Source organism: Nipponia nippon, unplaced genomic scaffold, assembly GCF_047370975.1.
Source record: "Nipponia nippon isolate SJK-2023a ecotype South Korea unplaced genomic scaffold, ASM4737097v1 scaffold_14, whole genome shotgun sequence".
Taxonomy (NCBI): domain Eukaryota; kingdom Metazoa; phylum Chordata; class Aves; order Pelecaniformes; family Threskiornithidae; genus Nipponia; species Nipponia nippon.
In genome coordinates this window covers 1,599,527-1,622,415 of record NW_028262330.1, presented here as the reverse complement: position 1 = coordinate 1,622,415, position 22,889 = coordinate 1,599,527, and the positions used below count along the sequence as shown (strand labels likewise).

Here is a 22,889-nt window from a genome sequence, read left to right as displayed (position 1 = left end):
CGCCGGGAACCCCCCGCCTGGGAAGGCTGGAACCTGGGAACCCCCCGCCTGGGAAGGCTGCGTGGCACAGCATCCCGGATGGTTCAGTAGATGAACTTGAACCCATGACCGCTGCTCCAAAGGGGCCGGGTTTAGCAAATCCAACCCCAGCAGCCTCGGCAGCAAGGGGCGCTGGCACTGCTGGAAGTTGGAAACATTAGAAGTTCAGGTTAAAAAAAAAAAAAAAAGCTCACTCACCACAGCTGGGTACAGGACAAAGCCAGCCCTGCTCCTGCCCTGATCGCTTGTACTTGAGTTGTTACTTCCAGAAAAATCCCTGAAGAAACGCCCGTCTTTCAGATTTTATAACCTGCAGCCCCATCTCCCAGTGGCTTTCACCACCAGGCTGCCAGCCCGGGCGGGGACACGGGCTCCTTCTGAAGTCTTCACCAAAAGGCGGCATTTTTAGGAGTCCATCGTCCAAATCAGGCTGCCAACCATGGCCACGGCCCGCTCGTTTCAGCTCTCCTCAAGGAGAACGGTGTAGCTTACAAGTGTCATTACTTGACACCAAAATCACTTCTACCCGAGCAGAAGAGGCTCGGCGCTCGTGGAAACGGTACCATCGCATTTTGTCACAAGACGGACGAGTCCTAACGAGGACGCAGGGCCGTTTGACAGAGTTTAAATGCTGTTTGCTGACCACGGCAAGTCACGCCAGGTTGTGGCATTCGGGTATTACCACCACCAGCAGCAAGATGAAAAGAAAAGCGTACAACACCCTCACCAACAGCAAGGGAGCACAGCATTTGCCGTTACATCGCGATCTACTCCAAAAAAACAGGGGGGAATAACTTGAAAGAAATAGCTTGTACGAATTACAGCTTCTGCTGCCAAAAACTAGTGCTCAACCGTTGCTGTTGGCGGTGATCAGCCAGCAACAAGAGCCGCAACACCACCGAGCAGCGTGCCACCGCCAGCGATAGCTGTCGGACCGGGCTGGCGGCCCTAGAACGCCGCAGAGCAAAGCCAGAAAGCTCGGACTAGAAATAAAACCAATAAAATCCAACTAATTTAAGGTCTTTTGAATACTTCAGTCTGCTTCCCCCGTTACTTTAAATGAGATCCACTGATGGCAACGCATGACAGAAAGGCACTTTGAAAACACATTTTGGTAATTTATTAACTCTGTACATACAGTTATAGCTAGTCCTGTCCTCGGGAACGCGCGGGCACCCCGCTCCTCCCGCGCCCCTCCCCGGGGCAGCACCACCGGCAGGCAAAGCCCTGTCCCGCCTTCGGGAGCCTGAACGGCGGCCGTTCCATTCGACCTGAAAGACTCAGCAGCCAAAACGTAAGCTTGATTATTTTATTTAAAATTAAACATTTCTTTCTGTTCGGCTACTGCGTGTGGAGCCAAACATTGTGTCTGATCGTTGTTAGTGCCAGGAAAATGTCCTCCATGAAAACTGATCTGAAATTAGAGACTTTAACAGATACCAAAGCTGTCAGGGAAACGGTTCTCAGGTGTTGCTTCAGAACTGCGGGATTTGGGTTTATGCTGAAGATTTTTACCATTTTAAGCTCAAAGTTGTTCTTATCTGTGGTGAAGAGAGGTTTTATTGTTACTGGACAGAGTTATTGGTGGTGAAAAACAGCAACAATTTTGCTCAGCTGTAGTTGCACTGATTTCACTGGGTGTCAGGAGGTTCTGCTAAAAGCGAAATCTTTCATCTGTTAATCCAGACAGCACTGGGCAAGTCCCAAGTCAATATAAAACCAAAATTAAGCAAATCGGAGAAAGCTCCTTGGAAATGCATGGGTAGGAAAAACAAAATCTAGACCCTTCACTTGGGATTGTCGTTGTCTTGAAGAAGTGCCTTTAAAAACCAGAAGAACATCCCAGAACACTCTGAAGGCCCAAGGACCTCAGTCAACTGATTTCTGCCCTCAGATACTGGCTTCATCACTCCAAGTCAAATTTGCAGTTTCAGCCGCCACACGTGGTGCTTTTTCACATCAAATCACCGTAATTAACATTTGTAAAGTGCTTTGAGATAGTGCTATGAAAATACCAACAGCTAAAAGAAGGGCAGAACATCTATTATCAGCACCTGGCTGATTACTGCTTGGCTTTTTCCTCAGAGCAGCATCACTATATTCTCCTTTGGCTTCCTATTAACAAAGAGTAAGGTGCCAGTGTGGGCGACAGCACACGGGCAAAAGGAGTTTCTGCGGGGCAGGGAAGAAGGATGCCTTGGAAAACATGAAGGTGTCTTCTGGAAAGATGAATGAAGCGGAGCTGCAGAGAAGGATGGGTATTTACTTCCCAGCTAGCCCGGGAAAGCAGTGCCACGTGCAGATTCATGTGCACAAAACTACGCAGGAGGCTTCAGAGAGCATAAACGTTTGCCAAAGGAGAGAGGTGATGCTAATCTTAAAAAAAAAAAAAATAAAAAAAAAAAAATCAAGACATGGATGCTTTCTGGGGGGAGGACATAACTGCTCGCTGGAAGCTATTGCCTGAGGGCTGTTAACTACTTAGTAGTAAAATCCTGCTACCTTTCCAGTTGACAGTAACTTCTCTCTAGTTAGCAGCTTCACAAAAGCAATCCTTGTATGAATCCATAAAGCTTTCCCAGATTTTTAAAAGGTTAATTTTACCATTATAATTGCACTTTAGAAACAGGCATCAATCCCTACGCGCTCTCCCCAAACACCTCCTCGATTTATAACAGTGGAAAGAAAGGCTACAATTATTCACTGTCCTACAGCTACCGGGGTTTGAAAGGTTCGATTTAGGTGCCTGAAGAAAGGATGCAAACACCCAGTTTTCAGGTCAGGAAAAGTGTGCGTTTTGAAAAAAACAGCAGGCGTCACAGCTTGGCTTGCATCGGCTTCAGGTGTTTGTGGAAAGACTCATGCACCTGTAAGAGGAGAAGACAGTGGTTACAGCAAGGTCAGGCCTGAGCTTTAGAACAGTTTTAGCTCTTTACATCTTGCAGTGTGCTTTTATACCAAGGAAATCTGAATCAGAGGCACTTCGGGGATTTAAGAACAGCCAGCTAAGTCCTGTATTTGAGTGTCTATATGACACAGAGGATGAGAATATAAGCCACAAGAAACAGCTTCCCCACTACCTTTCTTGTGAGAAGAAAGAATGCAAGACACCTTCTATCCATACAGACAATTCTTTGGCATTTTCATTCGAAGAAAACTGGTAGAGGTCTCCTAAGGGGACCGTAATGAAGCTCCTAAGCCCCCCACTGACTTCAGAAGCACAAAAAAATTGAGCAAGTTCTGGTGGGATTTAACTACAACCACAGTCTCTGGCAGCCCATCGCAGGAGACAGTCTGTCCAAATCAAGTACAGGCAGTAAAGGCCAGCGCGACGGGATTTGGAGTCGTGTTTTGGCTGATGGAAGAGGGACACTGACTCTTCTCAGCTCCGTTTCTTTTATCAGCTCAGCTGTAGCTACAGCCTTAGGGCAGATGTGCAACACCTGACACTTAAGTACTACATGAGAGCAGTTTATTTTCTTCTCCAGTCACTACTACTGCCTGAAGGCACCGGAAGATTTGCCAGAAAACAGGCAAGGCTTTCACAGCCACTGTCACTAAGCAGAATTAACAGCAAGTGAAAATTTCTTTAAAATTCAACTGTTTCTCTAGGGAGAGTAGGATTTCCTTCCTCAACTGAGAAACTGAAATGTATCCCACAGGGACTCGCGTGAGGTACACGGGGGAGGGTAACTGAAGAAAGCACACTGAAAGCAGAGGAGCAGAAGTAGGTCGCTAGCTTTGGTCCATTACCACTACTGACTTGTCTCCCCAATTCATCAATTAAGTGCCGAGATCACTGGATCAAAATGGATACACATGACCTAAGGATGAAGAAATAAAGTTTCTTTACCTCTGTTTTGTTCAGTGGGGATTTCTTTGCCCACTCAAACATGTTCTCGTAGACATTGCCATCATACCGGCCAAGCACAGATCCAAGATGAACGTCATGAAAGTCAAAGGAGTCTACCAGCGCTACCGCGTTGGGACGAATTATAGCTAAGAGCTCTTTCACGCGCTGGTTCACTTGAGTAATTTGGGCATCGGTCAGAATACCCGCCTTGGAAAAAAAAAAAGATTATCAGAAGAGTATGCAAGTCACAAGAACCTTCCCTTCCCTTCCCCTGTGGTCTAACATCGGTCAGCCTTCCCCCACACAAAAATGCAGCACTTCACAAAACACTAGTTTTTTTTTCCTAAGTGCTAAGTCATCAAACTGGCAATTTGCCATAGCATACAAGCAAAAGGAGATGCCTAGCGTAGCCCACCGTACTGCCTAGCTGTTTAATCTTTGATGGGAGACTCATTCTTTAGAATGCCTGGACGTTAACTTCAGTAGCAAGTTTTCTTGAGAATGTGCATATTAAATTCTTCCTGATTTCAGGGAACTTTTTGGAAAGCAGCAAAGAGGAAAATAGGAAAACAAAACATACCACATCTGCCTGAAGACAAAATAAAACACTGCTGCACAAATGCATTCTCAAAGTGAAAGAACGAAGAGAAGAAAAGTCATGCCTGACAATTTAAACCCATTCACTGAAGGATGGCTTAAAATTCGGAGAACAATATCTCCCTTTTGTGCACTCATTTACAAATGCATACCGCTCTCGGAGCACATCTAACGTACATCTCCTTTATTCGCTCCTTGGTTTTTAACATACAACACCTGGTCACAAACTGGAAAACATTTAAGCTAACCTAGACAGATGCCATGTTACCATTTATCACCCAACTCTGCTTCTGGCAGATCACAAGGGAAACTTGACAAGAGCCTTCTGTCAGACCTGCGCTGCTAACGGCCTTCTGGAAGTCAACAGTCAAGACCTTACGCCTAAGCATTCACGCCACTTTGCATTTAAAGCATCTTTGCTAACAATGACTCTGTCTCTAGAGATTTAAAGTGCTGGAGAAAGACACCAACCTGCAAGAAATCCCCTGTGTTCTTACTGATCCCGTACAGTGCATACAGGAGACACAGCTCAGTCATGACAGCACGGACAGCTGCATTACTGATCTCAGACAGCTTTGCTGTGAAAAGCTTCGCTATCACATAGTGACAGTGTGCCTACAAGAAAAGAAAGGAAGGTGAATCAGGTTCACGAAGAGATGAGAAGCTCTTATAGCATATTTCTTTATCAGGCACATCACTGACTTCGGATGCTCGCACAAGATCAACAGAAGTTCTGTTCCAGGCATCCTCCTTGCTCCTTCTGTGGTTCAGTTCAGCTTGCAAATTCTTTGCTGCAGCTTCTACGAGCCTATTTCATAAAAGGAACAAAAACAGGTTAGGCAATAACACCACATTAACAAGATTACGTACACTGAATTCCTATGAATTTCAGCCTAACGCATCAGAAGAACTCAGAGGTCACGTGCCACGACTGAATATATGCCTGGAGTGAGGGGCTCTAAACCCCCTGTCATCACTGCTGCAGCTAGAACACAGCTACAGAGGGGTAAGACGACATTTGACAGCACATACGTGGTGCTTGGATACCTACTCACCTGTTCTGCTCTCACACTTCCTTCACAATAGGCTTTAATAGCAGGATTGTTTCTCTCCAGATAGTTCTCTGAGCAGTTTGAACAATGTTGGTATTTATACGCTCGAATATACTTTACATTTAAATAAGAAAAAGATATTTCAAAATGGAAGGAAGCAGAGTAACAAGGCTATGTGTAGGCTGTAGGTAGCCTCTTGTAGCCTCAAAGCACTTCACACTGACCCGGCCTGGTAAAGTGTGTCGCTTCTTGAAAGCAACACAATGAGCAAAGCTTTGCAAACCACATCTTGAGACTCTAACATCACCAGGGCAGCGCATCACTACCATCTCCCAAGACACACAATTTTATTCGTGCTTGGCTCAGCCTAGTAAGTGTGAACTCACCGGGCAGCACGTGCTTTGTAGGCCTCTACCAAGCTGACTGGATCACTGATGGGCACAGTCGCAGTCCGAGCAGCCACATGCTGTGGCTGAATGCGTTGCCTGGAGAGATCGTTAAGGTAGGACACCATGCCAGTAACCCGCTGCCCAGAACTAACTTGGTTGTAGCTTTTGACAAGGAACCTGAAAATAGAGACAACAGAGCAACTCATAAGTAAGAGTTGTTTGAATGAAGAGAGGTTACCTTACCTAGGGTCAGACTAGCAAAGAACAGTTGTAAACTTATATTTTTCTGTCAAAATTAGGGCAAGGGACAGAAACACGAGAGACCAGGTTCATGGTAACACGGGATACTCTTCTGCTTATCACTTCAGCTACAAAGATTGCGATGCGAAGGCAAGAACGTCTCTGGACGGAAGCTACCATACCTAGCTGTCTGCAGCATCATGACTGTGTTTTCTCCCTCGTAGGTGCAGGATGGGGTGAACGTGACATAGATGTCAGGAAGGCCACTGCAGCGAGAGTAGCCGTGCCCACCGCACGCCATCCGGCATTCCTCAATACCAGCACTGGCAGTCCAGGAAGTGAATGCCTTCAGCCCTGCGGTCAGCGCATGGAGCTGATGGACAAAAGCAAAGCCAGTTTAGATTTTTTTATTTTCCATTCTTAGCTTGCACACCTACGTGCTATGTACTGCAGCTCCCAGAAAAAAGCAGAGCCATCCTTCCAGTGTCCCGCAGGGTCTTGTTTTTCTTGTAAGGACTCTTTCCTGACCCAAAGTATTTATACAAAAGCCTCTACGCATGTAAAGATTTCTTTTGAGTACCCCATCCTTTCTGTCTCTATGCATTATGTCCAAGACTGTTTTCAATTGCCTATTGTCACATTAGGATCTCACACAGAATCGCTAACTGAAAACTGACATTTTACAACCCTAACCCCTCAGTACAATACTGATACCTTTGATCAACACACCAATTCTACCCCAGTGGCTTGGAAGAAAAATCAAGAAGCTACAGCACAAGCATAAGACCAGTCTTCACTCCCAAGTGATACGTCATCATTCCTGGGAAGTCACCTTTTTAAAAAATATATTCACAGTAGCTTTCGGATTGTGCATTACTCCCTATTTTTTGTAAAGGGTTGCTAAGTGAATAGTGCAAATAAAGAAATAAAAGTCACCAGCACATCCTCAGCTTGAGATCTCTGAATCTAAAGAATTACAAGATATCTCATGAGTGAAAGCCAAAAAGGCTTGATGCCTTTTCTCCCATGCTGTAAAGAAAACTTAGATAAAATCAACAGAGGACACAGTACCTCTGGCAGCTCACTCAGATTCCCTTCATTGATGTCACTACTAACACGACTATAGGTGTCTTTTATGTAGGCTCCCACAAAGTGAAAAGCATATGCTGTTGCCAGGAGAGGAAAGAGTTTGTATTGTTGGGTCTGATAATCCAGGATCTGGGGTTCGGGTTCCCTAGAGCAAAACACAGGCGAGTTAGTATGCCAGCGGCCAGCAAACTGCCATGAAGTCCTGTTCAACTCTAAGTAGCTTCTCCACCTCGACAGTACAGGCTGCATCCTTATCAAGCCAGGCTATCTAAGACCATACAGCAAAAGCCTCTGGCAAGGGGAAGGCACTTCCCAGGATGAAACAGCGCTTTGAAACAATCAAGTGCCAAAGCAAACAACATCAACCCAAGTCCCTCTTCCCTCCAGTATTCGGGAATTTTCCCTGAGCACGTAGGCTGCTCTTTTATTTCACTGCGCTTACCCTGGCTTTAGCTCAGACTGGTGTCTCACTGCGCTATAGCGGATGGCAATGGTACAAGCCCGGGACAGGGAGCGAGCTGCGTCGCCTACAATGAGAGATCGGATGAAGACCATGGTCCCGTAGGTTAGCTTGTCACTAAGTGGTTTCACGTAGGTACCATCTGGTTCAACCTACCAAAAAAAAAAAAACCAACAGCCTGTTGATTTTTAAAGTTTCCCCCCTTTTACATGTTCACATCTCAAGCTCTAAACTCATCAAGTAGCACTTAGAAGCAATCTACAATCTTGTTGGTACACTATTCAACCACACAAGAGCATTTGAAGTGTCCATTTCTAACAGCATATGCTAAAAGTCACTGCTTTACCTGGGCATACTTCATCAGCATGTTTTCCCGAGGAATTCTGAAGTTGTCCATTTTCAGGTAGCCATTATCCATTTCATCGTAACCAAATTTTGGCCCAATGTCACCCACCGTAATACCTGCCACAGACAAAGCCGCTTGCATTAAGAAATAGGAACTAAACACCACGCGAGAGGTTCAAGCCTTCTCCAATAAAGAGTCTGTTTAGTTTTCTAGCAAGTCCTGGCATTGTTAGGAGTAACAGCTAAGGAGGACCTTGACCTCTTTGATGGAAAAGTGGACATCAAAACACGGGGATCTTCATAATTTACACGCAGTCCTACTGTCCAGTCACCGGGGGAGTCTCTGAAGATCATCCAGCTCACTTCTAGCTAGAGAATGATGAAAGGTATTCTTTCCCTTTCAGAAAGCAGGACATGCTGCCTCACAGAATGCAGAGCTGGGAAACACTGGGACAGAAACAAATCCCAAACTTTCACATTGAAAGTGTGACATGAAAGATGATTTAGTGGTAGTTTAGTCACAAGAAAGACTCCTTTAAGCCCTGTGACCTACCATCTACCCACTGAAATCAGAGAGCGAAACAAGCCGTGTACATTAACAAGACACATGCAGCTGTATACAGCTGGAGAGAAACAGACCTAACGTATTCCATGAGTCCTAGACCCTTAACGTTCATTTTTACCTGGCAAAGGTTCATGGGTGCCCAGCTGCCGTATGGGAACAATGAAGGCATGCAGCCCTTTGCACTGGCCCTGAGTGTAGAGCTGAGCCAGGACAATGGCATAGTTCGACGTCTTCCCAACTGCAACAGGAGCGGGAGTCAGAAGGGAAAAAAAGCAGCCAACATACTTATATACACAGCAGCTCTTTCCTTAAAGCAGGATCTGTGATTACCTTAACCACATCACGCGTTACAAAACCAGATTTACAACACTGGCTATCATCCGCGTTCTACAGCTAGACAAACCATGTTGCTCAAGTCAATGAAAGTTGCACAACACGACTCTCTTGCCTATACAATACCAAGTCCTTGGCAAACCTGCCAGTGGAGCTGAAGGAAATATAAAGATTTTGATACAACTGATCAAAAATTACACCAAATCCATACAGTGTGAATGACTAAGAAACAATTCCAAGCACACAGAAAATCCAAAGTTTTAGTAGGCTCTGATAAGTCTGTTACTTGTGCCGGAGTAACTGCCCTTCAGCCAACTCTTTGGATCAACTTCCAATCATCGTTCTGTAGATACAATACCCGTGACATCACCTCCCTAGGTTTTTTCCATACCTCTTCCAGATTTAGATACAGAGCGATGCACTTACGTCCACCTGGCCACCACTTAATGGAGGTCACAGTGGGGCTGTTGAGGATGAATTCCTGGGTAGCAGGGTCGTAAGTAGCTGTAGTTTCTAGACCCCGAAGATGAGTTCCTGAAAATAAGCAAACACATTGTTTGGGCAGAAAGTCAGTCACAAAACTGAGGCAAGGACAAAATTGGACAATGGAAAGTTGAACTCCAGTAGTAATATACAAATGTTAACTTTGCTTTTAGGCTATATAAAGGACGAAATATCAACCAATTAAGGAAGGACAAGTGAGAGTCAGACCATATTCTGGGACCTGAAGCCAATTCTCAGAAAACATGTTGGGTTTTTTTCGCAGTGGTCTAAGACTAGTTTTCCAAGCACCTCCAATCTGACACCTTCTTGCTATGACACACCAGAAGCCCCTTCTCATTTAAAAAGGTCCACAAAACCACGCTCACCTGGATTTCACTAAAACGGCAACCTGATTAAACTGCAAAATATCAATCCTATACTTTTCAGCCGTAAGATGAAATAACTAGTGCCCATCATCTCTTCATTCCCTCAGCAGGCCTACGCTCTCCCCCCCTAGGGCACTGATGCAGGTAGATGAAGAGACTGCAAAAAGATGAAGGTAACAATTCCAGGAACAGTCTTTGCCTTCTGCCCCCAACTCTTCACTTCACACACACCTGTCTCAGCAGTGGCATCGTCCCTGCCTGCGTTAAAAAAAAAAAATCACCGGGCCTACTTGCTTAAACTAGACAAGCTGTGAACGCTCCTGATAGTCTGGACTGGCAGAGCAAGACAGAGCCAGTGACTCTGCCAAGAGCTTCAACATGAAAAAGGATATCACCTTGATGCAACCACATTTCCAAAGCATGGAGGTAGTGGCAGACTTCCACAGGCAGCTTAACACAGGCTTACTTTGCCGGTAAAGGATCTTCAAACCTCACTAGTTGCAAGAGCTTCTCCACAGGCTTGCAGTTACTTTATGCTTCATACAGTCTCCACATTTCACTTCAGCACAAAGGTGCATCCTGCTCATTTTTAGAAAATAATTCTCACCTGCAACTCTCAGATGTCAAAATTAAAGTTTCCCAAGGCATAATATCCTCCCTTTGAAACTTGGATTGAACGTGTTCAATCACAATACTGCTGGAGTTATCAAAATCCATTTCAAAGCTTGAAAGCAAAGGAATAGCAACAAAGTCTACTTGAGACAGAGAATTAAAAAAAAAAAAAAAACGAACAAACATGTCATGGTCCAACTAAAAAGAACACATGGGAGCGAACTGGGGGAATAAAACTCCCCACAAAACACGAGCATTGGAACCAAGTCATCCACATGTTCTCTGATCCAAGGTCAGTCCCAAGGTGAGAAGCAACTCTTACTTTTTTTTTGGCATCTCTTTCAGTACCTTAAACCTCTGTCCTTTTGTCTTCACACTGAACGTTAAGTAGCGTGATCACACTGGAAAGAATGGTAAGTGTAGGAATGAACAGATGTCATCAAACTGACATCACCATAGCCATATGCAATCATCTGTACTGGTTTGAATGGCACAAGAGGAGCACTCAGTATGCTCGTATATAGAACTACAGACATCAAACTCTCCCATAGGGGAAAAAAAAGGGCAAGCAGCATGTGGCATAAGGATCTATCAAGAATTTCAGAGGCCGTCCACTTTTCCCTATAGCCACAATTGCTCGCGTCAGGACCGTGGGGTAACCACACACCATTTTTCCCAGGCAGGGGAATCCTTTGTACACAAAGCCATTCTTAGAAATAGCATTTAGTGAATGTACTGTACCATGGCCCATTTCAGTCTGGGCATAAGTGCCAATGATCTCCAGGTTCCAGGCAGGCATGAAGAAGCGATCCTGCTGCTCTGGGGTTGCCTGGGTGAGAAGGGTGGGAAGGAACATGCCCAGATGAAGGTCCAGAGGCTCAGGCCGTCCACGATGAACAAAGCTGTGAGGAAGTGTCATGGGATGGGCGTGTGAAGGGGATGTTATGGGAGGGAAGCAAGCATGAGGATTCATGGTGGAGATTCAGGAAGAGACAAAAAGAAAAAAAAAATGATTCATGTGTAAATCAGAATTCAGCAAGTGTAATTTAGAAAGCCAGAGCACTGTCCTTTTCTCAGGCCTGAATAATAAGAAATTACACTTATGTGAAATGAACGTGCTGCAATGCATTTCTTTCTAAACATACATAAAATGCATTTGCAACATTCCTGTATTTTTGATGCACCACGATTGGTAAAAAAAGGATTAATCCAAACTAAAAGAAAGACCAGACCTTTGCTACGGTTTGGAAACCAGAGCATCCTTAAGTTAAACAGGCTGAGTCAGAATGTCAGTGTGTTGAAGACGTGATCCGGCTGGATGAAGCGAGCCTTCACCCAAAGATATGAAGTCCACTTTTTTTTTTTTTTCCATGGTTTGAGGGTAGAACCTGGTAGAAGTCCCAGTTTATCCAGCTGAATGAGCTAGGTTTTCACTGAACTTTCTTTTTTAAAAAAAGAAAGTCCTAACTGTATGTACTATCTACTTCCTATTTTTTTTATTAAAGATCAGACACAACTAGTGTATATTACATTCCAACTCAACTCTCTTCAACTTTTGCTATTTTTAAAAGCTCCCTTAAAAGGACAGTGCTCTGCATGTGTAAGTCAAAGTTGTGAACATAAACAACTAGGCAAGAAAGTCAATATTTTTCAACCTGTAAATCACCAGCACAAAGTCTCTCCAATTAAACATGTTTCATGAGAACTACTCTTCCTCCAAGTTCTGCCAAACACCACTGTTAGGTAGTTAAGTGGTCTATTAAGTTTTTCGATATAAAGAATTAAATGCTCATTAAATCTTTAAATATTGATAGCTTTGAGTATTAAAATAGTGAGGATATAGAGTGAGGATCAGTACCTTCTGTACAAAGGTTGTCCATCTGGCACGTTTACGTAGGAAATAATTCTTTAGCAGGAACATATATATTTAAATGAGATATGCATTATGGAAGGAGCACTGATCCGAGCTGAGCTCAAACTCAGCTGGCATTCTTATCAAAGTGGGAAGAACGCATACTTGTGTTACCTCTAAACACACATTAATATGAACTAGCTCTATCCCTAGAGCTTCCTAAGCCCTGTAGTTCTTTTCTTTGCTGTTCTCAGGCACCTACAAATAAATTCAACCACCTAATAAACCCAGTCGCAATGTTTTCTAAGGTTTTTGACTGAACAGTGACCAAGCTCAACAGGGGGCTAATGGCTTATCAGGAACACCAGATTTTAAGTGAGTTCAGTACTGGTGAGAAGTACACAGCTGACAGTCAAAGACTGAAAGAAAATCCTTATTTACTAGCAATAGCTATAAAGCAGGTAGAAACAGTACAGTATTTTCACTATGCCTTTTTTTTTTTTCCTTTTCAGCCCTGTGCTATTTGTGCTTTTTCTTTCTTTTATTTTTTCGAGAGACTTGTTCACTATGGAACAGGTTAAAATCAACACAGGCTATCAAGTCGGTGCTCACTAAGGTAAAACTCCGTAACTACCCATCCAGGCTAGGATTCAATGCAATAATCCAGAGGTCTGTTTTCCCATCACCAGTTTCTAAACATCAGGATTAAATTAAGCAGAGCTTAGTGACAATTACTGCAGAAGCTTTACTGATGAAGTAATTAGATACTCAACATTCACAGCAGGAATGCCAAACGGTTGCATTTTAATTATTCGGCATGGAAAGTATATTTACTTTACCATATTAGCACCATAATAGTTCTATTAAGCGTCAAAATACGAATTTTGCCATCAGACAACATGAGAACTATAAGCTAACCAGACCATCACTAGGCAAGAAAGTGCAATGATCTAATGTGAAATAGCAAGTAAAACAAATCACTTCAGCGTGGACGTGTGTCTGATTGAAAGAAGCTGGTGTGAAAAAGCAAACAAGGTCAGCAGGCATTTATTGTTGCCACCCGGTTGTCTCTCAGCTTCTGGTGTGAGCTAGGTTTGCTCACCCCATCTCTCCCAAGCAGAACGATGACAGGATTTCCTCCGCTGCATCTTCTACGCACGTTTTGGCTACCATGAGTAGCTGTAACTGAAGAGCCAGGCAACTGGCATTACAGTCTCACTTTTGCAATTGTCCAGACTTGTACCTGTCGTGCTTTCCAAGTTTAGATGCCAGCACAAGCACTGAAGTCTTTGGTTTGTTAAACTATTCTTCCTGGTACTTAACAGCCATAATTCCAGGTTCTGGGCTAAAAGACTCTTTTCTGATCCATTAAGTGTTCTTCCATTTGAAGAAGCAAAAGTCGTTTTCAACAATAGTAGGAATAAGATGTTTTTCTTCTTTGAAAGCAAGATCTTTCCATGAAGTTGTACAGCTGCAATGGAGTAGCATCTGGAAGAAAAGTGCTTGGGGCAAAGCATACCTTACTTTCAAAAACAAAAACGTGCAATCTCCCCCTGCTGCACTGCCTCTAAAGGTATACTTCTGACCTGTTTACGCAGGCTCATTATGAACTAAGAACCGAGACACACACATACCCCAAATTCAGGCAAAAATAAAAACCACAGTACTGTTGACAGACATGTTCCAACCAGTTCAAGTGGAATTCAGACTCCCAGGGCTCAGAACAACCTCCTCATCTCAAAACAAAGGTAAACAACTACGAAGTCAGTGATCAGCTAAGAGGTGCATTCTGGAAAAGACCAAAACTACCCCTGTGATTGCTGGGATGTGAAATGCAGCAGCTGTCTGGCTACAGGGCAGGAAACGTCAACGGTTAACCAAACCATTTTACCTTTCCCCTTTTAGATTTACCTAGGGAGCATCATCAATTTACAAACTGGAGTTACAAAAAAGAGGTTACCCATTGATCCCTGAAGGGAACTAACCATGTCCCATTTCGGTTTGGGCATAGGTGCCAATTATCTTGACTCCATGGACCAGAGGCAGCCATTTCTCCTTCTGAGCATCAGTCGTTTGGGTCTCTAAGGTTTTTCGAAACATGCTGAAGTGGAGACCGAAAGGTTCAGGAAAACTGCCCAAGCATGTTCTACAGGAGAGAAATAGAGGGATCTGGATCTCAGTCTTACTGTGATGCTGAAAGGCTTTTCTCCAACTGTAGCATAAGGTAAATAATCTCTTTGCCTATTTCAATCTTTTTTTGTCCCACAAGCAACCTCCAAATATGGAGGCATCAGAGGCAATGCTAATGGGAAAATAACTGTTTCTTTCAGGCATTTTATTCACCCTATGAATCCTGCTGTTGCTATGTAACTGGAAAAAATACTATTCTACAAAGATTCATGGGTAACTTAAAACTGAGGACATGAGAACCAAATTATTTTCTCCCCATCTCTCAGGCTCGGGGAGAATCAATCCCACTACTGCCAGGAGCCTAGAACTGGGCCATATTAGCTAGAAGCACTGTGTACTGAAAAGGAAAAGGCTTCTTAGGTGACCAAGTGCTTTTCAGAAGCGCTCCGTATTACCTGTAGCTGCTTCTATCAGCTGCGAGATCAGGAACTCACCTTCAATTAAAATTACTGTTACAGGCTAGTGCTGGAGGGAATGGAAGGAAAAACAGACATTTTAGATGTGCTTCATCAAAACAGTAGTTATTTCACGAGAGAAAGCTCTGTTGATTTAGCAGCCACAATGGCAGGCAAAGTACATTCCCAATCAAAACAAGCTCCGTAACACAAACATGCTAGAAAGTTTCACTGGGTAAAAGCTACGTCGTCAATGACAGCATCTTCCCTTCAACGTTCTGCAGTCTGAACAGTTTTTTCATCGTCCACCTATTGTACATGAATGCTTATCCCATCCAAATTCAAAGATGGAGGAACAAATGAGTGCTCCGCATGAATACCTACGCACAAGATCTCTCCCACCTGCCCCAGATACCTACAAGGAAAATATATCCTCCCATGTCGAGCGTGTTGGGTTTGTGTGGCAAGGTTTTGGTAGCGGGGGGGCTATAGCGGTGGCTTCTCCGAGAAGCTGCTAGAAGCTGCCCCTATGATAGAGCCAACACCAGCCGGCTCCAGGACGGACCCACCACTGGCCAAGGCTGAGCCCATCAGCGACGGTGGTAGTGCCTCTGGGATGACAGATTTAAGAAGGGGAAAAAGGTTTTGCGCAACAGCAATTGCAGCCAGAGAGAGGAGTGAGAATACGTGAGAGGAACAACCCTGCAGACACCGAGGTCAGTGCAGAAGGAGGGGGAGGAGGTGCTTCAGGCACCAGAGCAGATTCCCCTGCAGCCCGTGGGGAACACCATGGTGAGGCAGGCTGTGCCCTGCAGCCCATGGAGGTCCATGGTGGAGCAGAGATCCACCTGCAGCCCATGGAGGGCCCCACACCGGAGCAGGGGGATGCCCGGAGGAGGCTGTGACCCCGTGGGAAGCCCACGCTGGAGCAGGCTCCTGGCAGGACCTGTGGCCCCGTGGAGAGAGGAGCCCAGGCTGGAGCAGGTTTGCTGGCAGGACTGGTGACCCGCAGGGGACCCACGCTGGGGCAGTTGGTGAAGAACTGCAGCCCGTGGGAAGGACCCACGTTGGACAAGCTGGTGGAGGGCTGTCTGCCATGGCAGGGACCCCACGCTGGAGCAGGGGCAGAGTGAGAGGAGGCCTCCCCTGGGGAGGAAGGAGCGGCAGAGACAGCGTGGGATGAACTGACCCCAACCCCCATTCCCCGTCCCCCTGCGCCGCTGGGGGGAGGAGGTAGAGAAATTGGGAGTGAAGTAGAGCCTGGGAAGCAGGGAGGGGTGGGGGGAAGGGGGTTTAAGATTTAGTTTTTATTTCTCATTATCCTACTCCAATTTGATCATAATAAATTAAATCAATTTCCCCCAGTCAAGTCTGTTTTGCCCGTGATGGTAATCGGTGAGTGATCTCTCCCTGTCCTTATCTCGACCCACGAGCCTTTCGTTCTATTTTCTCTCCCCTGTCCAGCTGAGGAGGGGGAGCGATAGAGCGGCTTTGGTGGGCACCCGGCATCCAGCCAGGGTCAACCCACTGCATCGAGGTATTAACACCTGCCCAGGGAGCACGTTGAAGTCTGTTGCCAACACAGATCCACACTGCGTAGTGGATGCTATGCATATAGTTTTTTAAATTACAGCAGCATTCCTGATTGGCATTTTATACCATGCCTGGAATGAGTGCCTGGGAGCAGAGTAAATAATTGATAATTCGAAACCAGATCCCTATGCGAACTGTGAAAATCAGCCTTAGGGTGAGAGAAAGCAGAACAAAGCTTCTTCAGCACCACCGAACTGCATGTTGAAGACGCTTATTTTAAATGGAACAGTTTTCAAATGGACAAGATTGAACGAGCCATGGATTCTTCCAGAAGCAAAACTATTGTCATCAAGTAACCTAACACTGGCGATTCAGGTATCGCTTGTGCTTTAAGCTGGTGTGAGTGCAGGTACAGTGTCCTGAGTTCTTGGGATCCAGGCAGCCAGTTCTCTTACCAGAAAATATTCTATTGCCTACAGCAGCACATATTTACAAAGCAGAAGTTATCAGGGTGACCAAGGGCTTAAAAATGCTACAAGGACAGGGAGACAGAATATTTTTCAGCATTCTTATAGCTTCCTACACGGATTCTGCTTTTACTCCAGGAGCCATACAGCAATAGCAGCACCCTTTACTTCCTCACTGCCTACAACACAATTACTGTGCATCTATTCCTCAGGCCCAAAAGGACAAACCTACAGGGAGAAAATGAGTGCTGACTTTGAAATACGCTGTTCCAGTGCAGCTTGCGAAGAGATTGAACAGTTCTTTGCGTATTTTCAGGAGCCATTGAATCTATGAAAAAGGTGCAGCACATGCTCTGCTGTTAGAAAAATCAGGTCAGACACTGCTGCTTTGAAGGTAATGCTCCAGAAAAAACATCTGCTTAAAGGTCGCACCAGCAACTCTCACTGCCTCTCACTAAGTTTAATTGCAAGTGCCAGATATTTCATGCTTAACTAGCACCTTCTCTGATAGGAGTAAGAACGACATTTTGCAAGCAGATAACACCCCCGTGTCAGAAGGTCATATTATTGCACTGCCGCATGTTAACAGCTTCTTGCACTAACAAAGCTGAAAGCAGAACTGAAAGCTAGCTGATTTACAGCAGGAACTTTCCATCTCTGCACACTCCACACTGAATGAGCAGGATTTTCTTAACATGCCTTTTAACAGCTTGAATGACAAGGAGAGAGAATCCGATTTTCCTCGTGACACAGGGCAAACAGAAGAGGTACTAGCTGTGAAGGGAGGAAGAACAGGTTTTTCTTTCCTTCTTTTTCCTTCTCCAAACTCCGACTCCTTCCTCTCCCAATTTGTACTTTCCCACTTGGCATTTCCCGCTACCTACACAGCTTCTCGTTCTCCAGCGGCTGCACTGTGTAACTGTTCAAGCACTTTGCTACACCAAGACTGAACGCGGCCACCTGCATCTAGCACTAGCAATTTGATCAGTGACCAAAGATCACCTCGTTACTCTCAAGTCAGATTCGCTACGACAATCAGTGAGGCAAGAGGAGGGCTGCAGTTCCAAATCCACTTACAGGAGAAGGATGTGTAGTAATATGCTACTTTGGCAATATAGATCTTTCCAGATTTCACTGCAACCAGCGCCACCCATGTAGCAAAAGGCACCTGTATTTGAGGGATGAATTTGATCACACATCTATCAGTGAACGGAGTACAAAGGAAGCAAAGTCTACGTTTTCAGAGACTCCAAAGCTAAATGAATAACTGCAAAGACATTCTCAGGCTGCAGAACTGGGTCACAGAATAGGGTCGTTTACTTTAAAGCACAATCCGCAAGTAAACTTTTCTAGATTTTTGCAGTTCTTGAGGTGACTCTCAAGGAAGAGCATGAAGGATCGCCTCAGCGGGGGAACCAGGGGTGTATCTCTGCTCACTGGGCTCCAGAGTTAACAAATGCTATGGTAATAAACTCCTTTTCTAGCTGTATCAAAAAACCCAAGTCAGACTCATCCACTCCAAATTAATTTAGCAGCAGCTAGTAGGGCCTCTACTACAGTTTTTCTGGTTTGATTTGCTGAAAGCTACTCCAGGTCCTCACTTTAGTGTCAAAATGAGAAGCAGGGACAAATTCTCACAGGGAAAGCGCACGCTCATGCAATGCTTATGAACACAGGAATCATCTGTTGAGCTGCAGCTCTCGGATCTCCTCTTCTTCTCCCAACTGTTTTTCACCTCTTCATTTAATCTCATTTTCCTCGATGAAGGTTATTTAAATTTGAAGGTGAATTAAAACTGACCAGATTGCTCTCTTCAAAGAACTGTGTAGCATTACACATAAAAAATTTCCCATTTTTCATGCTGACTTACACTTTGCTGCAGTCAGACTGTAAAAGAAATCTGAAATATTGGCACTTTAAGGCTGCTGGCCTTCATAAGCTGTAGTCACAGCAGCAACCGCAGTGCTGACACATGTGAAGACACAGGAAGAACTGACTAGATGAGAAGCAATTAAAATGGCTTCTAAATATATTTAATAGATTCTCTTATGTTTCGGAGTCCACAAAGCCCTTGTAGAAACAGGAAGGAGGAGCATTCAGTTTGACAAGTCACAGCCGCAGCAACTGTTTAAGCGTACCTCCAGGGCAGCTGAAGGAAGAAGCATTTCTCCTCGCCTATTCATGAATCAAGCTACAAAGTTGGTCAGTCATGATGCAGAGCTACCTAGTGAAGTTCTGGGAGCTACAGCAAAACGACTAGCTCAAAATTCTCAAAAATTGCATATGTAAATAAATCTCTTCCTCCTGTTTGGGGATAATCACAAGGCATGAGGGATTACTGGCAAAATATCTTAAGCTTCCATATGTAAAAATCTGATGGTCAATCACAATAAATGCAACTTGTCATCTGAATCGAGGTCTTCTACTTCATAAGCTTCATTCAAGGCATGTCACAACACCATATCCGTTCAATTTTCCAGTTTGCAAAAAACAAATAAACCCAAACACGGTTTCTCCAGGTCAGCTTTTACACAAATGAAGTCCCTTCTAGTTAGCACCAATCAGCATGTTTGGGTATGTGACAGAAATAAACTTAACTCTGCAAGTTGGGTGGAGTTCACCAAGGTTAAAAAGTGGTTGACGCTCAGCAGGTGAGAAAGTGGGGACAGATGTTAAAATGCAAATGAAATCAAAGGATGAAAAAGTAATCCTTACATTTCTTCCATTCATTAAGAAGCAGTAAGCCAATATCCTCCCTTGCAAACACCAGGCATCATAGTAAAGAACTCAAATCAAGCATATTAACAGTATACGGTTCTTGGAGCAAACAAACTTCACTTGCAGGTAAGAAGTATATGTACTGCTCTTCATTCTTCTACATGTTATTACGAAGACACTGGAAAATACAGTCAGCCTACAGTAATTGCAATTATCTTTTGAAATCCTGAATGTCTGCAATTAGAATTGACTCGGAAAAAAAGTATGCCTTCCTCGTTGTTTCAGTTGATTTTGCATCATGAATTCTGACTAGTCACACCTGCCTATTCATATCACATAAGATATAGATGTATTTTTGGTACCTATATGAAATATTAAGCTTTCACCCATTTGAAGTTAAGAATTGGTGACTCCCAAAGGAAAGCCAAAACTAGAATCTATCGTTTGACTACTACAGAGAAGTCCTGTTTTCATAAAATGTTGTCAGTAATGCTACCAAAAGACAGCATTTACATCGTTGAAGTCTGCCAGCTGGTATGCTGGATAGACTTCTCTGAATTTTCTCCATAAAAATAATTGAAGAAACTTCCCTATTGCCTCCAATAATCCTTGTGTAGGAAAAATTAATGATTAACTTTTGCCATGCAGTACCTGAATCATCTAACACAGTCACTGAACTTTTTTCTTGTCATCATTGTCCACCGATGCCAATTTTCAAAAGAACATTTTACATCACTTCCATGAGAACTTCCGTGACACAGGTCAGCGTAAACCAATTTCTTTGAAATTAAAACTACAGCAGACAAGATGATTTCAACTAACTGGTCCCAATATTCATGCCCTGAGGCCAATGACAGCTTGCCTACAAATCCAGTCAGAGGGGGCCCGTGATTCTACCTGTGCATTATTTAACGTGCAAAGTTCATTTAATGTGCCAGAGGATATATTCATGGTATTAAGTCCAGATTTCTAGAGCTGTGCAATCTCTCTGTTGAGCAGTTTCCGTCTGATTTTATCAGAATGCGTTTAATAGAACTAAGGGGAGAAATATGTCAAAATCAGAACCAAGCTCCCTGCAAGCTGGAAGGAATGAAATTCAGATGTAAAGATAGTTTTAGTGCTATTAACTTAATCCAAGGGTAAAACTATCAGATAAACAAAAGGTCAGATACAACAAAAAGCCTCTAGGTCAAAGGGAACCACTACAGCACCAGGAGCTTGGAGTAGGAGACAGGACAGAGAGTTATAAACAAGAACTTAGAAGCTTCTTGGAACATTTTCAAGTATGCCTGTAATGCAACTTTAATAGGTCTAAGTGCAAAGCAAATTAATCAGCTTTAAGAGATTTCATTAGAAGCTGCGACCTCATAAGATCTATTCAGATTCAAAATACTTCAGTATATTTTTTTATTCCTTTTGGAAAAAAAACAAATCAGACTACAAGTCCCATTTTTTACTTTCTGCACCACATAAAGGCATAATTTAATATAAATTACAAATACACCGCATAAAAAGGGTGCAATTATTAATGGTGCATTTCTAGTCAAAAATCTCAGAAAACACAATCTCTGGGAAATCAGGGTTTCATCTGAAATTCACTGAAGCCAAGACTTGATTGGGCTTTTATACAGGTCTTTAGCTTCCTTTGGACAGCAAACATAGGAAAAAAGCACAACTCTGATGTCCTTGGTGATGATCAAAGCACATACAAGAAGCAAACTCTACAGCTAGGTACCTTTTAAACCAGTAGATCTCCTCCGGATCTGCAATTCCATATTCTCTTAACTTCATCACCATCAGAGCGCTCTTCCTGACGGCTTGCTCATAGCGTTGGCTACGGGACAGGAAGTTCAAATCCTCGTGCTGGAAGTCAGGGTCATTAAAAACTAAGGCCTCTGGGGACAGAGCAGAAGAGGAAAACAAACTCAGTTTCCACACAGCTCAACAGACAGTGGGTGAGAAACGATTCAGTATCTCACTTGCTGTACCTCAAGGTAGAGATATCAGAAAATTAAAAATAAAATTAGAAGTTAATGAAATCAGAAAGAAGTCAAAGCTCTTGGAGAGAGGGACTCTAGCAACAGGGCACTCTCCCATTCCACGCATAAACCACATTTTAAGTTAGGAGCACTCTGGACTTGGCAGGAGGTTAATGCACTGATGTAAGACCTGCAGGCCCCTCAATAACGATCTCAAATGCCATCATTACTGCCTCGTGAACTTTGATCCCCATACGGCTCCTTGCAGAAGGGCACAGCTGTTATTCCCACTATGCTGACTGGAAACCAAGGTACCCAGAGGCCGCTGACTCCCTGCGTCCCCTTTGGCACACAAGTTACACAACACCAGTCCGGCAGTCCCACCCCAGCACGGGCTGGGAAAAGAAAAGAGGATGGAAAGATTTCATTAATCTCGCGTATCCTGGTAGTGGTGGCTGAGAAACAGGTCGTTTGTACTCTTGGGCAAGAACATACTGGGAAGGAAAAAGGAGGGGAGAGGGCCCAAGAGAAATGCCCATGGGAGGCTGCCTCTCACTCTCTGGAGTAAGGGGAAAGACAGAGGTGAAAGGACACTGCTCTATCAGGGTCCCCCAAATCCTTTCTGGGAAGGGGACCAGGGACACAACACTGCTCCTGCTCCCCTCTAACCCATTAGACAAAAATCCCTGCCTTCAGACGGCCCCCTCACAGCATTCCCCGCTCCCTGGGGCCTCCCCTTCCCCAAAAGCTCCTCCCCACGCCCTCCTTCCCTCCCCACGCCCTCCTTTCCCCCCCCGGGCCTCCCTCTCCCCACACCTCCCTCCCCCCTCCCCTCCCCCGGGGCTTCCCGCCCTCAGCGACGCCCCCCCCCCCCCGCCCCGAGCCCTCCTCTCGGGGCTCCCTCTCTCCCCACACCCCGGTTTCGCTCTCCTACAGCCTCCCCTACGCCCCCACGCTGGGCTGTCTCCCCCTCCTCACAGCCCCCCGACCCGGACGGGCCTCCCACTCCCCTCAGCGGCGGCGGCCCGCCCGGGGCCTCCCTCACCGATCTCCTTGCGGCGGCGGGTGCGGTCGGCGCCGCCGTCCAGGATGTGCGTGAGCAGCTCGGGCTGGAAGGTGGCGGCGGCGCGCTCCTTCCGCAGGTCCGCGTTCATCTTCATCATCATCATCATCATCACCGCGGCGGCGGCTCCGCTCGGCCCCGGCCCGGCCCCGCCACCGGCCTCCCCCGCCGCCGGCCACGCCCCCGCCGCCTGACGTCACGACGCAGCGCCCGCCCACGTGACCGCCGGCTCCCGCGGGAAGCGGCAGC

General features: G+C 45.0%; 1 protein-coding gene across 4 annotated transcripts; it reads right to left on the bottom strand.

The window, feature by feature from the left end:
* Nucleotides 1-1,334: 1,334 nt before the first annotated feature.
* On the bottom strand, nt 1,335-22,765 carry ACOX1 (acyl-CoA oxidase 1). 4 transcript variants are annotated; one of them, XM_087750649.1, is made up of 14 exons: nt 22,623-22,765; nt 21,334-21,493; nt 14,281-14,441; nt 9,389-9,496; nt 8,748-8,867; nt 8,066-8,181; nt 7,702-7,871; nt 7,242-7,404; nt 6,353-6,543; nt 5,928-6,107; nt 5,192-5,297; nt 4,961-5,104; nt 3,893-4,099; nt 1,335-2,906 (listed from the first exon to the last, which is right to left on the bottom strand). In XM_087750649.1, the coding sequence occupies exons 1-14, from the start codon at nt 22,750-22,752 to the stop codon at nt 2,856-2,858; spliced, it is 2,007 nt and encodes a 668-aa protein (XP_087606775.1). In that variant the 5' UTR covers nt 22,753-22,765; the 3' UTR covers nt 1,335-2,855. The 4 variants fall into 4 exon arrangements, with proteins under 4 accessions (XP_087606775.1, XP_087606774.1, XP_087606778.1 ...); XM_087750648.1 differs by lacking the exon at nt 14,281-14,441 and adding an exon at nt 11,185-11,345; XM_087750652.1 differs by lacking the exon at nt 22,623-22,765 and adding an exon at nt 11,185-11,345 and having other exon boundaries at nt 21,334-21,473.
* Nucleotides 22,766-22,889: the final 124 nt, after the last annotated feature.

What these genes read in the sequence shown, in the direction of transcription:
- ACOX1 (XM_087750649.1), bottom strand. Translation starts at nt 22,752, where the DNA reads ATGATGATGATGATGATGAAGATGAACGCGGACCTGCGGAAGGAGCGC. An exon ending in ATGATGCTGCAGACAGCTAG is followed by an intron (nt 6,108 to 6,352) that starts GTATGGTAGCTT and finishes CTCTATTTTCAG; the next exon opens with GTTCCTTGTCAAAAGCTACA. An exon ending in TACAAAGCACGTGCTGCCCG is followed by an intron (nt 5,298 to 5,927) that starts GTGAGTTCACAC and finishes TTTATGAAATAG; the next exon opens with GCTCGTAGAAGCTGCAGCAA.